This window comes from Phyllostomus hastatus, unplaced genomic scaffold (assembly GCF_019186645.2).
Source record: "Phyllostomus hastatus isolate PE091 unplaced genomic scaffold, TTU_PhHast_1.1 phas_scaffold_182, whole genome shotgun sequence".
Classification (NCBI taxonomy): domain Eukaryota; kingdom Metazoa; phylum Chordata; class Mammalia; order Chiroptera; family Phyllostomidae; genus Phyllostomus; species Phyllostomus hastatus.
In genome coordinates, this window is record NW_025334013.1 from 8,727,873 (window position 1) to 8,745,155 (window position 17,283).

General features: G+C 48.8%; 1 protein-coding gene across 1 annotated transcript in view; it reads left to right on the top strand.

Moving 5' to 3' along the window:
* FHAD1 (forkhead associated phosphopeptide binding domain 1) overlaps positions 1–17,283 on the top strand; it is a 109,645-nt gene that overhangs the window by 5,600 nt on the left and 86,762 nt on the right. Inside the window, exon 2 of the mRNA XM_045858425.1 lies at positions 11,665–11,871. Coding sequence (XP_045714381.1) covers positions 11,665–11,871 — 207 coding nt within the window. The remainder of the gene's footprint in view (positions 1–11,664; positions 11,872–17,283) is intronic.

Below are 17,283 nucleotides of genomic sequence, written 5' to 3' on the forward strand. Positions count from 1 at the left end.
GCCCCGTAACATGGCAGAGAGAGAGCAGGGCTGAAAGGCTCGCCCTCGCTCATTGCAGAGCCAGTCCTTGCAAATTGTCATTTCTACGATCGGACATGCCCCGTGAACTGTCATTTTCAGAGTTGGATGTGGCTGTTATTTACACTCTGCTGAGACAGGGGCCCTGTTCTTCCAGGATGAAAAAATGCTGGTTGTCGAACTTCTCATGCATCTAAAAGTGCTTGTTCACCAGGAGCCCCTGGACATCTGGACCCCACGGGTTTGGGGAAGGCCTAGGAATCCTCACATTCTTGCACTCCCCAAGGTCAGGCGGTGACACACTTGGGGACCTGCCATCCACACCACCTGGCTTCTTCCCTTGTGATGTGGGGGCACTCCTGTTTGGCGGGGAGAGAGAGGGGGTGGAGAGAGTATGTGTGTACTATGTCAGCAAACTTTGCTTTGAGAAAAAGCATGGGGAAGGTCAAACAGTGGACAGCTGGCTGACCCTAACCCTCCCCCAAGAACTCACCTGGCCCCACCCTGGGGAGCTTTCAGGATCCCCTCGAAGGCTCAGCTCTCGGACCACCCACGCCAGCACAGCCGTGTGGCCGAGACGGTGCAGGTGGAGGAGAAAAACCAAAGACAGAGACAACAGGGATGAAGTGCCCGCGCCTGCGGCCTCCGCCCTTGGTGGACAGCGCCCTGCCAGCGGCCCCTTCCTCGTTGCTGGGGCCATCTCTCTAGCACGGGTCAGCCCCCTCTCATCTGGGCTCTGAAGGTCGTGGAGCGAGACGGATCTCACGAACACACCGGAAGCCATGCAGCCAGATGACTCTCATCCCTGTGGCTGGCACCTGCCAGTTCCAGGCTGCCGCTTCAGAAATAACTCTCAGAGCCTACGTCATAATCTCGTTTGTTATCACGAGACAAGGCCGCTGGGGAGGTCCTATGTGCGTCATTTCACGGACGTGCGGGTGTGTCTGCTGTGGCAAAGGGCACGCACCCCCGTACCTCCGACGGGTGTGGCCCACTGCCCTCCAGGGGTTTGCAGATGTAGTTAGATCCTCGCCAGCAGTGGACACCTGTTCAGTCCTGGTGTCTTCACTGCTGGGTCTTCCCTGATCTAGGGGGTGAAATGCGGCACCTGTGTCATGTTAATTCGCTTTTCTCTCATGATGCGTGAACCCCCACATTTTGAGACGTAAGGTCTGGATGTGGACTCTCACCCCCTCAGTCTCTGTGCGGAAAGCCGCAGAGAGAAGCAGGCAGGCCCGGGATGCAGTGACCGGCCCCTCCTGTCGCACTGGCCGGCGCGCCCTCCTGCCTGGGTCCAGCTCCCACACTCCCCCTCTGCACCCCAGGTGGCCCCCCAGAGCACGGTTCCTCTGTGGATTCACCCATCTGATCGCATCGGTCCCTCGGGACGTTTTTTCTCCCCCGTTGGAGAACCGGCAGCTGGAAATGGGGGCTGACGTCATCCGTCAGTTCCCAGCACAATGACGGGCCTACCTCCCTCTGGCAGACAGGCGCCGGGAAGAGTTCAGAGAAAAGGGCTTGAATGTAACCGTTGTTCCTGGGTTTTTGTTTGTTTGTTTGTTTTTGGTGGTAAAATACACGTAACACAAAATTTACCACCCTAACCATTTTTAGGCATATACAGTCCAGTGGCGGTAAGTGCATTCATGCTGTTGTACCTCCGTCTCCCGTACCCTTCCAGAACTTTTCCGTCTCGTGGAACTGAAGCTCTGTCCCCATCACACACTAACTCCCCATCCTCACCAGTCCCGGCCCCTGGCCGCCACCGCTCCCCTTTCAGTCTCCGTGAGTGACGAGTCTAGGCGCGTCACCGAAGTAACATCAGCCAGTATCTGTCCTTCTTTTGACACTTCTTTCGCTCCACGTGATGTCCTGAAGGTCCACCCACATTGCAGCCTCTGTCCAGATGTCCTTCCTCCCTAAGGCTGAATGCTATTCCCTCGCGTCTGCGTAGCCCCCATGCCGCGCGTCCACTCCTCCGTTGATGGGCGCTTGGGCTGCATCCCCCTTCGGGCTCCTGCAGGTGGCGCTGCCGTGCACGGGACTGGGCACGTGCCTGGCCAAGTCCCTGCTTTCAGTTCTTTGGGGGATACCCGAACGTGAACTCGCTGGGTCATATGATCATTTTATTTTTGATTTTTTGAGGAACCGACATAGCAGCTGCACGAATGTGCATTTCCACCAACAGCGCACAGGGTTGTGCTCACTAGCACTGGTTATTTTCCGATGGTGTTGGAGCTCTGGTGTGGGGAGTGTGTGTGTGTGTGTGCACGCGCGCGTGACGGCAGCCGTTCTAATGGGTGTTAGGTGGAAGGTCATCATCTTTTGAAAGCACGAATGACACAGGCAGCTGCAGCATGCATGTATAGACTCCTTAGTGCATCTCGCATGTTTTCATGCATATTCTGTGTACGTTCAGTGTATGGGTTTACAGAATTACATCCTCAAAACAAGCCTGTGGAGTAGGAACTACAGTTATCATTGTAGTGTTCATTTCAAGATGGGGAAATGGGGCTCAGAAAAGTTAAGCAACTTACCCAGAGTCACACCGTTTGTCAGAGAAGGGGAACTGAGTTTCAGATTCTAGGCGGACTCAAAAAGCCTCTACAGAAAGAAGCTTCATTCTTTGGGTGTAAATCTAGCTTTTGAGAACCTCTAAAAATCTAAATCTCTGAAGTCCCGTGGGAGTTAACTGAGATCATGGGGTAGTTGGCCAAGCTAGGGGAATTCATGAAGTGGAATCCTAAAGGAGAACTGCCAGTGACCGCTGAAATGAATTTTCTTGCGATCCTCGTTCATCCAACAGACAGTGCGGCGCCGTCTACTGGCAGCCTGCGGTAAAGAGGAAATGTTCGCGAGGTGCTTTCCAAGGAAGAGAGGAGCGGGGGCTATAAACAGAGAGCCCTCAAGAATCCTGTCTGGGGGTCAGGAAACGGCACAGCATAGACCGAGCTTGAGCTGCCTCTGTAAAGAGAAGCCTGGGGATTTTCCAGGCAGACCAGGCAGGAAAGGGTATCCTAGATACTGAAACAGCGAGGGCTGAGGTCTGGAGGGGGAGGCAACATGTGGATGGAAAAATGGGGGGAGGGGTTCCAATGGAAAGTAACCTCCCAGGGCGATCTGATGGTAGCTTCCTAAATGGGCAGGTCGCAGTGGGTAGTCAGGCCCCAGGTCTGTAACTTCTTCAGTGAGAGGTTCCTGTGATTAACACACCTTTGAAACACCAGAAGTAATACCCCTTCAAGGGGACACTAACCCTCTAGAGAGAGAGCACTTAGTCTTGTTAACTGTCCTGTAATCCGATCCCTCCCTTGCCTTCTCCTCCCCTCCAGTAATCCTCCTTACTTCCCTCCTTAATCTCAAATGCGTAAAAGGAGCTGCAAAACTGTTACTCTCTGGAGCATTTGAGATCTTGCTCCCTGGCATAATGTCACCAATTTGACTCAAATAGACTCCTGTAAAAACTCTCTACACCTTTGGCCATTCCTTTGTCAACAGTGTAAAATGTAAGCCAGGCTAAATTCAGCATTTAACTCGTTTGAAGGTGGAACTCCCCCCTGAGAAGGCTTTTAAAATGGGAAGAAATGAATGACCTTCGTTATTTGGGTGAGCGATTAGACAGAGCGGCCAAGTGCACGTGGGGGGCACCAGGTGGCTGGCTGGGGGCCTGGCTCTGCCCTCATGGACTGTGGGGTCCGGGCAAGTTACACAGCCATTCGCTGTCGCGATTTCTGCGTCTGTGCCACGGGGGGCAGTGGGCGTGGCTGTGTTACGAGGCTGAATTACTGCAAAGTGCTTGGAACAGTGCCTGGCGGTGGTGAATGTCGCAGTGAATTTTAGTGATTGTATTTGTTTTCTACCTGAAACAATAGAAATGTGTTATCTTAGTTCGCTGTGGTGGACTCTGCTGGTACCTCCGCCCCGGGGTCACATGAGGCCAAAATCAAGGCCAGGAGTCTCCAGGAAGAATCCACTTCCAGGCCCATCGGGGGCTGGCAGAAGCCAGCCTGCGCAATCAAGGACTGAGGTCCCCATCGCCTGCTGGCTGTCAGCTGCAGGTCTTCTGAACCTTGGGGCCGCCCACATGCCCTGGCTCCAGGCCCCGCACATAAAGCCAGTAGCAGTGGGTCCTTCTCATGCTTTGAATCTCTCTGACCTCCCTTCTGACTCATCTCTCCAATCCAGCTGGATAATGTTCTCTGTTTGCAAGGGCTCATGGGAATAGATTAGCCCCACCTGGATAATCAGGCCCCACCCTGTATAGGCAACAGTTTTCTTCTGGGCTGTCTTTTCTACTCCGTTGGTTATACGTCTGAATTTAGGACTACCGCACTGCTTTGATTACTATACCTTTGTAATAAGCTTTGACATCAGCAAGTATGAGACCTCCAGCTTTTATGTTCTTTTTCAAGATAGTTTTAGCTATTCAGGGGGCCTTGAGATTCCATATGGATTTTAGGATGGATTTTTCTATTTTTTTAATAGTTTATTTATTTATTTTTAGAAAGGGAAGGGAGGGAGAGAGAGAGAGAGAGAATCATCAATGTGCAGTTGCTGGGGATCATGGCCTGCAACCCAGGCATATACCCTGACTGGGAATTGAACCTGTGACACTTTGGTTCGCAGCCCAAGCTCAATCCACTGAGCTATGCCAGCCAGGGCTTGATTTTTCTATTTTTGGAAAAAAATACCATTGAAATCCCAGTGGATAGGGGTTGCATTAAATACGTAGGTGCTTCTGGGTAGCGATGGCATCTTAACGTGAGTAAGCCTTCCCATCCATGAACACAAGATATCTTTTTACTTTATTTATTTGTCTTTAATTTCTTTCAGCATCATTTTGCAGTTTTCAGTATACACATCTTTTACCAGCTTGGTTAAGTTTATTCCTAAGTTTTTCTCATGCTATTGTAAATGAAATTGCTTTCTTCTTTTTTCAGATTGTTTATTGTAAGTGTATAGAAACATACCGGATTCTTGTGTGTTGATTTTGTAACCTCCCACTGTGCTACTGAGTTTATTAGCTTTAACAGGGTTTTGGTGTGTGTATGGAATCTGTAGGATTTTCTACATAAAAGATCCTGCTGTCTTTGAACATAGATCATTTCATTTCTTTCCAGTTGGGATACCTTTTTTTCCTCTTGCCTCATTGGTCTGGCTAAGCCTTCCTACCATGGTGAATAGAAGTGGCAGAAACTGTATCCTTATCCTGCTGTTGGTCTTTAAGGAAAAGTTTCAGTCTTTCGCCATCGAGGATGTTAGCTGTGGGCTTCCCCACAGGGCCTGCATAGTGTCCAGGGAACTTCCTTCTATCCCTGGTTTGCTGAGCGCTTCTCATCATGAAACAGTGTTCAATTCTGTTACATGCTTTTATGCATCAGTTGAGATGGTTATGTTTTTTTCTTCTATTCGTGTGATGTATCTCACTGGTGGATTTTTGTATGTTGAACCATCAAGTGTACATTCCAGGAATAGATTCCACTTGGTCATGGCATATGATCCTTTTATTTTATTATCTATTTTTATTGAGGTGTCATTGACATATAATATGATAGTAGCTTCAGGTATACAAAATAGTGATTTGATATTTGTATATATTGCAAAATGATCCCCAGAGAAAGTTTAGTTAACATGTCACCAGACATAGTTACAATGTTTTTTCTTTTGCTGAGGATTTTTAAGCTTTACTCTCTTAGCAACTTTTATTTTATTTTTGGATTTTATTTATTCATTTTTAGAGAGAGGGGAAGGGAGAGAGAAAGAGAAGGAGAGAAACATCGATGTTCTGTGGCTTCAATCAGTGGCTTCTCACCTGTCCCCACATGGGGACCTGGCCAAGGACCCAGACATGTGTCCTGACTGGGAACTGAACTGGCGACCCTTCAGCTTGCAGGCCGGCACTCAGTCCACTGAGCCACACCAGCCAGGGCCATCTCAGCAACTTTTAAATACGCAGTACAGTATTATAAACTAGAGTCACTGTGCTGTACACTACTTTGCCAGGACTTACTTATTTTATAAGTGGGAGTTTATACCTCTTGAACCCTCCTTAGCCGCCCCCACCATCTGTCCCTGCAAACCACTGATCTGTTTTCTGTATCTATAAGCTCAGTTGTTGTTTTTTTAAGATTCCACATACAAGTGTGATCACACAGTGTTTGCCTTCAGCTGCCTGACTTTCTTTACCCCGCATACGCCCTCAAGGTCCATCCATGTTGTTGCAAATGGCAAGATTTCCTTCTTGCCATTTGGCCGAATAATATTCCATCGTGCATGCGTGTGTGTGTGTGTGTGTGTGTGTGTGTCTGTGCATGCGCACGCGCATGTGTGTGTGTTCTTTCTGATGTGCTGTCGCATTCAGTCTGCTAGAATTTTGTTGAGGATTTTTGCATCAGTGTTCCTAAGGAGGGGGGGGGGGCGGTATACAATTTTCTTCTCCTGCAGTGCCTTCGTCTGGTGTTGGCATCAACAGAATGCTGGTCTCCCATTTCACCTACTGAGTCTCAGCTTCTTCCTCCATAAAATGGGGATAATAACAGAACCCCCTCTCTCTACAGGGCTGCTGTGCAGATTAAGTAAGAGAATACACTCACAGTGCTTCAGTAGGGCCCAGCTCACCGGAGGCTCCCAAAATGCATTAGCTACGAGTGCCGATAATAAGAATAGAAACGTTCCTCTCCTGGTGGGGCAGCTCAGCAGGGCGGAGCTTACACACTCGGCCTATGTTGCAGCAGGACTCTGCCCGACAGCAGCTGGTGTCCGTGCACAAGGAGAGAGCCGGTGGTCTTCTCGGGCAGAACTGGGACGCTCTCTCTGGGCCTACCGTGGCAGAACCACATTCCGTTTTGCAACGTCATTCAAAACGTTCTGCTGCCTTTGATTTCTTAATAATGGCTTGACAGCTTTTAAGGAACTAAAAGTAATGAGGCCTGGGAAGAGAAAGACCAAAAGGCAGCACGTAGAATTTCTCTCTGTGATGGGTCACCATGGGTTCGTAGGGCGCAAAGGTCAGTGGGAATAGTGGTGAGGACGACGTGGGTGGCACTTCCCAAAAAACAAGTAAGTTTTAGTGTTTTAAAAAATATGTGTGGAACTGTTTTAGGTTTACGGGAAACTGAGCAGATGGTGCAGAGAGTTCCCAAATATCCCCTGGCCCGAAACTCACGTAGTTTTCCCTATTCCCAGCATCTCGTGTTAGTGGGGCACATTTGTTACAGCCAGTATGGATGTGTTATTATTGTTCACTAACGTCCGTAGTTCACGTCAGGGCTCACTCTCTGTGCCGTGCGTCCTGTGGGTTTGGACGAGTGTGTAACGGCTTGTATCCAGCACAGCGGCAGCACCACACGAAGTGTCCACTGCTCCCAGATCCCCGTGGTCCGCCTGTTCGACCCTCCCCCTCCCCACCTGCGCCCCGGCAACCACTGGCCTCTCCACTGTGTCTAGGTTTCCTTTTTCCAGCACGTCGTCATGTAGTTAAAACGATACAGTGTACGCCTCTGCAGATGGACGCCTTGCACTAAGCAATGTGCGTCTGGTATTCCTGCCGATGTATTTGTGGCCTGGTAACTTATTCCTTCTTATCACTGACTGTATTTCATTATGTGGATGTAGCAAATGCGTTTATTCCTTTTAAAGGGCATCTTGGCTGCTTCCAGTTTGGGGTGATTATAAACAAAGATGCTGCAAACATGTTTCCAAAATACACGAGTCCTAAAACTCAACAATTAAAAAACAATTTAAAAATGGGCAAAATATCTAACAGACACCTCACCAAAGAAGATATACAGGTGGCGTATGAGGAGATGCCAAACATCAGATGTCGTGATGGAATTGCAAATAAAATATGGACTATCTCTGCATTTATTCAGATCTTTGATTTCTTTCCTCAATATTTTGCAGTTTTCTCTAGGTAGACCTTGTACATATTTTGTCGGATTTACATTTAAGTATTTCATGGTTTTGATAATAATGTAAATGATGTGTCTTTAATTTCAAATTTTAGCTGTTCGTCGCTGGTATATAGGAAAGCAAGTGACTTCTTTGAAAATTGATTTTGCTATTACAGTTGTCCCCATTTTTCCCCCTTTGCCTCCCTCCACCCAGCACCCCCCCTCCCTCAGGAAATCCCTCCACCATTGTTTGTGTCCATGGGTCATGTGTATAAGTTCTTTGGCTGCTCCATTTCCCATACTGTACTTTACATCCCCGTGGCTGTTCTGTAACTACCTGTTTGTACGTCTTAATCCCCTCCCCCCTCACCCATCCTCCACACACACCTCCCATCTGGCAACCATCAGATTGATCCCTGCATCCATGATTCTGTCTCTTTTTAGATTCAGTTATTGATAGATATGAATTTATTGCCATTTTATTGTTCATAGTTTGGATGTTCTTCTTTTTCTTAAATAAGTCCCTCTTACATTTCATAGAATAATGATTTGGTATTGATGAACTCCTTTAGTTTTTTCTTCTCTGGGAAGCATTTTAACTGCCCCTTAATTCTAAATGATATCTTTTTTTAGGTAGAGCAATCTTGGCTGTAGGTCCTGCTTTTTGTGACTTTGATTATTTCTTGCCAATCCATTCTAACCTATAGAGTTTCCTTAGAGAAATCAGCTGTCTTCTTAGGGGAACGCCCCTGTAGGTAACTAACTTCTCTTGCTGCTTTAAAGATTCTCTCTTTATCTGTAACCTTTGACATTTTAATTGGGTTGTGTCTTGGAGCGGGCCCTTTGTATCCATCTTGTTCCGAACTCTCTGTGCTTCCTGGACTTGCAAGTCTACTTCCTTCACCAACGAGGAAAGTTTTCTTTCATTATTTTTTCAAATAGGTTTCCCATTTCTTGCTCTTTCTCTTCTTCTTCTGGCATCCCCTATGATGCTGATGTTTGAGCACTTAAAGTTGTCCCACAAGCTGCTCACACTGTCCTCATTTTTTTAAATTCTTTTTTCTTCTTGTGGTTCTGATTGGTTGTTTTTCACTTCTTTATGCTCCATTCACATCATTGATTTGATTGTCGTCTTCATCTGCTCTACTGTTGTTTCCCAGTAAATTGTTCTTTCTTTCAATTAATGAATCCTCCGTTTCTGACTGCATCTCTTTTATGCTGCTGAAGTCCTCACTCAGTTCCTTGTGCATCCTTATAACAGGGTATTTTGAATTCTGCATCTGATAGATTACTTATCTCCTTTTTTTTTTAGTTCTTTTTGTGGAGTTTTTACCTGTTCTTTTATTTGGGCCATGTTTCTTTGTCTCCTCATTTTGACAGCTTCCCTGTGTTTGTGTCTGTGTATTAGATAGAGCTGCTCTGACTCCCTGTATTGGCAGTGTGGCCTAACCTAGTAGGTGTCCTGCAGGGCCTAGTGGCACAGCCTCCCCATCACCCAACCTGGGTACTTGAGGTGCACCCTCTCTGTGGGCTGAGTACTCCCTCCTCTTGTAGTTGAGCCTTGATTGCTTTTGGCAGGTCAATGGGAGGGATATACTGAATCCAGTCAGCTGCAAGGATTGGCTGTGACCATTGACCACACCCTCCGCCCTCTGTGGAGGATCAGCTGTGCAGGGGCAGGGTGGTGGTGCTCCTATGTGGTCTGTGGCTGTCCACTGGGTGTGTAGGCCCTGGGGTTTCCCAGGTGGTGCAGGCCAAGGTCAGCCCCCACCTGTGCTCTGCCTGGGGCCACCCTGCCCGAGCTATAAAGCAGTCTGAGATGGCTGCTGCTCGTGCTGGATTTGGAGATTCCAGGCAAAGCCAAACTGTGGATCTAGGCTGGTTGCTGCTATTGCCAGGTCTGGGGCCACTTAGCAAGAGGGACGGGGGCTGGGGGCTCACTGAGGCGGCCTGTTGCTTGTGCGAGAGGGTTTAGGAAGTTGTGAAGCAGGAGCCGAGACAAGCCGTTCTCTTTTCTTGGTTAGTCTGCTAGAGGCTTGCCGTTTTATCGATCTTTGCGAGGAACCAGCTTTTGGTATAATTGGTTTTTCTTTATTGTTTTCCTGTTTTTTATTTCATTCATTTCTGGTACAGTTTTTATCTCTTTTCTTCTGCTTGTGTCAGGCTTTTTTTTTTCTTTTTTCCTTTTTACCTTCACCCAAGGAGGAAGAGAAATATCTGTGTGAGAGAGAAACATCAACTGATTGCCTCCTGCACGTGCCCCAACCAGGGACCGAACCCACAACCTGTGCCAGGTTCATGTTGCTCTTTTTATTCTAGTTTCCTAAGACAGAAGCTTAGATTGTTGATTCTTAGACCTTTCTTTTCTGATAGAAGCATTCAATTTTATAAGTTTCCTTCTAAGCATTGCTTTTGCTGCATCCCACACATTTTGATAAGCTGTATTTTCCTTTTCTTAGTTCAAGATCATTTTTATTTCTCTTGAGACATCTTCTTTGACCCATATGCTGTTGAGAAGTGTGTTGTTTGATCTCCAAAGTCTCGTATTTTCCAGCTTTCTGCTGTTGATTTCTAGTTTAACTCCATTGCAATCTAAGAGAATACTTTGCATGATTTCTGTTCTTTTCAATTTACTGAGGTATGTTTTATGGTGGGGAATGCAGTCTGTGTTTGTCAAGTTCCATGTGAACTTGAAAAGGATGTATATTTTGTTGCTGCTGAGTAACACAGCGTGTAAATGTCAGTCACCTCCAGCTGATGGCACTGTGCAGTTCGACTTTATCCGCACTAATTTTCTGCCTGCTGGATCTGCTACTGACAGAGGGACGCTGAAGTCTCTAACTATCCAAACAGATTTGTCTGCTTTTCCTCACGGTTCTATAAGTTTTGGCCTCACGTAGTTTGATGCTCTGTTGTTCAGTACGTACACATTAAGGATTGCTGTGTCTTCCTGGAGAATGGGCCCCTTTATTGGTATGAAACACCCATCTGCATCCCTGATAATGTTCCTTTCTCTGGAGTCTGCTCTATCTGAAATCAGTATAGCTACTTCTGCTTTTGTGTGTGTGTGTTTCAATATTTTGACTGTGAGGTATTTGGCAGAAATTTGCAAAGTGAGAAGGGCACAGACATTTGAATCAGGTAAACCTGGGTACAAGCCAGGCTAGTCAAGCTGGATGACTTTGGGCAAATTTAATATGATTCTTTGCCTCAGTTTCCTCATCTACAAAATGAGGAACTATCCCTTTGGATTATTGTGGAAATGAAACAGGATTATTGTGGCAATGAAGCATCCAGCGAATTTTCTGGCATGCAATGTTTAATTATAATCTATTAAGATAAGCTGTTATATTATTATACAATACTATAATAAAGCTATGTAATATAAACTATTATATTAATATAAGATATTATTTATTACTATGTTATGGGACTCCAATGTAGATTTGGAAGTGCAAATAGTCTTTGTATGAAAGTTAGATGAGCCCTGGCTGGTGTGGCTCAGTGGATTGAGCGTGGGCCTGTAAACCAAAGGGTTGCTGGTTCGATTCCCAGTCAGGGCACACGCCTGGGTTATAGGCCAGGTCCCCAGTAGGGGGCGCTTAAGAGGCAGCCACACATTGATGTTTCTCTCCCTCTCTTTCTCCTTCCCTTCCCCTCTCTCTAAAAATAAATAAATAAAATCTTTAGTAACTGTCAGGGCCCCGAGGTTACCCTTGTTTCCCTGGCTCTGACCGCCCCTCCCCCATTGCAGTCTGCGGACATCGACAACCATCACGCGCTCATTGAGTATAACGAGGCCGAGGGCAGCTTCGTTCTCCAGGACTTCAATTCCCTCCACGGCACCTTCGTCAACGAGTGCCACATTCAGAACGTGGCTGTGAAGCTGTTGCCCGGAGACATCCTGAGGTTTGGGTCTGAAGGGCTGACCTACGAACTCGTCATCGAAAACTCCCCCTCGGTGAGTCCGGCGGAGTCAGGTGGGGGTGGGGCCGGGAGGGGAGGGTGGGCAGGGGTGCAGAGCGGTGTTGCCTATCTTGCACCCGAGGCTCAGATGGAGCCAGAGGTGGAGCCGGTTCAGTGCGCGTCACTCTGACTTCACGCTGCGCGCACCAGTGTCAGCTGGAACGTGGTTCCATGACGTTCACATCCATCCCAGTGGGTCCTGCGAGGAGCGAATCCTCACGCCCTCTTCTGGGCATTTGTGGAATTACATACAAGAGTTTTACAATGGCCACTGCAGAACTCCAGGAGTCTTCCTGAGAAGGTGCCCCTTGGGGAGGGCGGATGGAAAGCAGGCGTGTGCTTTTGGGAACTCGGAGGTGGAGGCTTCCGTTTTAGACAGGTCGCACCCTGCAGCGTCCTACCTTTGTGATCTCAGCCAGGGCGCTCTGTGTGCCTGGCCTTCTGAAGAGCGTGCGGCATTGAGAATAATCTGTCTGTAAAGCCTGTAAGTCCGTGTCCAGCCTTGAGTGCACACCCAACTCACGGCAGCTGTCGTTGTGACCCAGATCAGAAGTGTTCCTGGGACCAGGGCCTGAAGTGTGGCCCCAGTCCAAGCAGAATGTAACACAAAGCTCGCCCACGAAAGCTCAGTCACGAGGAATGTACGGTTCACCAGGGAGGCAGGGTAGCTCAGTGGTTGGTGACACGGACTTTTGGTGACACAGGCTTGGGTCAGCATCCCAGCACAGCTTCTTGATTACTCCGCACACTCTTGAGCAAGCCATTGGACCCCTCAGGACCTCGGTTTCCTCGTCTACCAAACGGGGCCATGACAGCAGTGACCTTGCAGGCGAATCCCAAGGGCTGAATGAGATGGTTATCACTGCAACGCTCCCTACACATTGCCCGTTCATGGTGAACACACGATTAATACCTGTCGTCTGTGTCCCAGGGACTCACTCCCCACCACCATGGATGCTGCATGCACTGAGACCTCCGAGGCCTAAAATTCTTTCTGGGACGAGGCTGAGTACAAATAAGTAAAATTTGGAGGATCTGGACAGAGTCCTGGGGTGCGGGGCCCATAGGCAGCCCTAGATAGAGACTTCAGGAAGGTCGCCAGCATCCCTCAGGCCGCCCGGGCTGTGACACCACATCCGTCACGTTAGGGTTTGCGAATCTGGGGCAGTTTTTCCTGCTGCCGCTCAGCTGCCTTTTCCTGTTGGACCAATTTTAAGCATGTTTGCTCTTGGGGTGCAGTAGGGTCTGCTAGCAGCCCTGAGGAGGGGCTCCTGACCCAGAAGGGGGTGGACCCCATCAGGGGTTCTTAACACAGGTTCTGAGGACCCCCACATCACAACCACGTGCGGAGCAGACCAGCAATGCAGGTCCCTGGGGCTCACCCAGGCCCGAGGATTTGGGGTTGCCAGCTAAAACACAGGCCACCCAGTTAAACTTGAACTTCGGATAAGCAGCAAATAATTGTTTAATATATGTACAGGGTCTGGCACAAATAAAGCCGCCTTTTTATTACAAAATCTTTTATTACAAAATCATACGCATGTAACTCTGCAACATAACAATATCACACTCAAACACACCATGTGACATTTTAGGTGAAATGTTCAAATGGAAACTATAAATTATTCCACCCATATCATTACCCTACCGGCCACACTCGAGCAGGCGTTACTCCTGCCAGACCCTGTGTGTCCCAAATATTGCAAGGGACCACTTATGCTATAAAAAAATATGGGGTGTTTGTCTGAAATTCAGATTTAATGTATACTTTATGTATATATCTACCTATTCATGTGTTTGTTTATACAAATCTGGCAACCTTACACACACACCCTGGAATCCGGGCCCAGGAACACGCATTCCCACTTGCTCCCTGGTGATCCCGACACAGCCCCCCCCCCTCGCCCGCGGACAGAAGGGAAACCCGGTTCATACTGTTTGTGTGGCGTGTTTACAGGTCTTCTTGGGAGCCAGAGCCAGTGCATCCAAGTTTGGGAATTTGGGGTCAGTGTTCCTCTCACATGTCCTGTTACAAGAATTTGTCTGGAATGTTCAGTAAAATGACCGGTTCCCAAGCCCCCTCCCTGGGGAACTCTCACTTCGTGGCTTTCTAGTGGGGGACCAGTAATACCTACATTTTTTTATACAAAGATCGTCATGGAAATATTATTTACAGGAGCCGAAAATTTGACATCGAAATGCCCATCCAGAGAGGACGTTGCTTAATAAACTACGAGGAGTTTGTTCCCACAGGACAGCTGTGCTGCTTTCTTTAAAAACAGCTTCGTCGAGATGTAGCTGGCATACAGTACACTGCACGTGCTCGAGTGTGTCACCGGATAGGCTGTGACACGTGTGTGCACCTGGGAACACGTCCGTCATCCCCACAGCCTTCCCGTGAACGTGACATTTGTTTGCTTTTAGCAGCTTCATGGGGTAAAACTGATACAGTACAACCTTCGCCCACTTTCAGTGTGCGGCTCAGCCAGCGTGAGTGCGTTTACAGAGCCCTGAGGCCCTCACCACCGTCCCCCCTGGAACATGTCCATCCACGCCAGCCCCCCAAAACAAGGCCTTGCAGGCACTTGGGGGGGCTTTTGTTTTTAATTTCCTTTTTTTAATATTTTATTTATTTATTTTTTAGAGAGGGAAGGGAGGGAGACAGAGAGAGAGAAACATCAATGTGTGGTTGCTGGGGGTTATGGCCTGCAACCCAGGAATGTACCCTGGCTGGGAATCGAACCTGGGACACTTTGGTTCCCAGCCTGCGCTCAATCCACTGAGCTACGCCAGCCAGGGCACTGTTTTTAATTTCTTTCATCGTAGTGAAGCACACAAGACATTGACCATCTTAACCGTTTAAGCGTACACTTCAGTGGCACTCAGTACATGCACATTGTTATGCAATCATCTCCAGATTTTTTTTTTTGCCTTTCCAAACTGAAACTTTTTTCCCATTCCATTAAACCTCCCTCTTCCTTCACCGCCACCAGCCACCGTCCTTTCTGCCTCTGTAAATCTGACTGCCCCAGGAACCTCATCACATAAGGGAGCTCTGACAGTGTTTGTCTGTCTGTGGCCATCTTACTCCCCTTAGCATGACGTCCTCAAGGTTCATCCATGCCGTAGCACAGTCAGAATTTCCTTCCTCTGAAGGCCCAGCAACATTCCACTGTGTGCACAGACCATGTGTGCTCATCACTCATTCGTCAGTGGACACTCGGGTTGCTTCCGCCTTTTGATTACTGCAAGTCAGATTGTTATTGAGATGGGGGTACAGATACGGAAGGGGCCCTTCATTTTAAGAGGCGCGTCTTCCATCAGGGAAGTGTGGGAAGCATGACGAAGAGCTCTGACCTTGACTAGAGAGGAAGAGGATGCTCTGGGAAGAGAAACCAGTGGGGTTGCAGGAGGAATCCCGGATGTTGACGACACTGTGCTGAGCAGTTCCCCTGCTTTCCCTCATTGCATGCTTACGATAGCCTAGGAGGTGGGTTCCCTCACAATCCCCACTTCGCAGACAAGGAATCCACAGCTCAGAGAGGGTAAGTCGTTTCCCCAGGGCCACACAGCTAGTCGATGGACTTCAACTCTGTCCCAGCTTGTGGATAAAGGAGGGGAGAAAACCACTTAGTCTGACGCCAACGAGAGTGGTATCACTGGCCGGTCTGCAGACAGAGCGAAGCACTCTTTCGTGGTCACGTGAACATACACAGATTTCTTGAGCTCTAACTCCTACATGTAGTAGCATCTCACTGCTTTCCCCGAGTGACTGCAGGCAGCTGTGCAAATGTCCCCTTGGCCTGTGCCCAGGGCACGTCACCGCCGCCCCCCCCACCCCGAGCCTTTCCGGGGAGGGGCTTTCCCTGCAGGATTCCCCCCAACCCCAAAAGTGCTCTTGGGTGTCCCTAGGCTGAGAGACGTTTGCACACGCACCCTCTAAGCTGTCCTTAATGGAGGGGCCCTTTGTGGGGCCTGGATGAGGGCAGCCTTGTGACAGCAACACCTTCCTCCGAATGCCGTTTCCTGATGACCCAGACCTGGTCCAGGTTGGCTGCTGTGTCCTTTGAACGTCTCCACCCTTTTACTGGGAGTCGAACAATATCGCCACTTCCAGGCTGTGGGACCTTGGGCAAGTCCCTTAACCTCTCTGAGCTTCAGTTTCTCAGTCCACACTGTGGGGGTAAAAGTGCTCCCCCCACCCCATGGTTGTGCCGGGGATCGGTGAAGTCACATATGTTAGGCACATGGCACCGTCTCTGGCGTCCATGTGCCTTCTCTGCATGGCGGTCCACAGCTGTGATGTACCAGCGATTTCTCACAAATAGCAGAGCCCGTGACAAGCTCTCCACGGGGCAGTGTCTGCTTCCCCCGCCTGCTACCCGGCCTCTGGGGCTTCCCAGCAAAATGCATGTGTGCTGAGGGCACCCTGGGTGCAAACTCCCTCGATTTCTTTAGGGTGTCCCCTTCAACCCACGCCCTTGACAGGGCTGGAAGCAGATATCAGTGTGATAACACAAAGAACATACTCTGAAAAAAATGGATCGTGACTTCCTGAGTAAATCATTGATCGACCTGTGTTTGTCCAAGCTGATACAGATTCAGCAGTGGGCACGGTCACGGTTGATGCAGGTGCTTGACAGCCTGCTATTTTACAGAGAGTGTAGAAGAAATCAGGAATATAACATCTGCTCCCTCAAAAACAAAACATAAAAACCAACCAAGCAATATACCACAGATAACAGAAGGGGATGGGGGAAGAGAAAAGAAAGGGCATTAGCATGTTTTTTTTTCCTTTATTTTTATTGTTGACACTACTACAGATGTCCCCCTCCCCCGCCCCTTTGCCCGCCTCCGCCCTGCCCCCACGCCCCTTCTCTGCGGCCACCACCGCACTGCTGTCTGCGTCCGTGGGTCAGCATGTGTGTTCTCCGGCTAACCCCTTCACCGCCTTTCATCCAGTGCCCCCTCCCCGTTCCCTCTGACAGCTGTCAATCTGTTCCATTTTCACTCACGTTTCTAAAAAACAGGCTTGTCAATAACTGACCTTGACCCCAAGCCCCAGCGACACCCTAATGTGGGCACAGCCCAGAGATAGCTTGCAGTGTGACTCCTGTCTTCTCTCCCCCCTCCCTGTTTCCTCGTAGTCACCAGCAGTCATGTCTGAGGAAACCTTGACCTTGCTCGCCTGTGACAGACTTGCAGGCCTGCTGACTAAAGGAAACCAGGTTTAACCTTCCAGCTAAAGCCACCCTCCATCCACAAGCCTTAGAGGAAAACGAAACTTTATTTTTAATGTTTGAACCCAAGTTACCCTTGGGAGTCTCTGCGGCATTTACACATCTTTGGCGCCTTCCCCTTTAGGGACCCTGTTAGGAGTTCCGTGTGCTCCTGTTGGAGCCGCCAC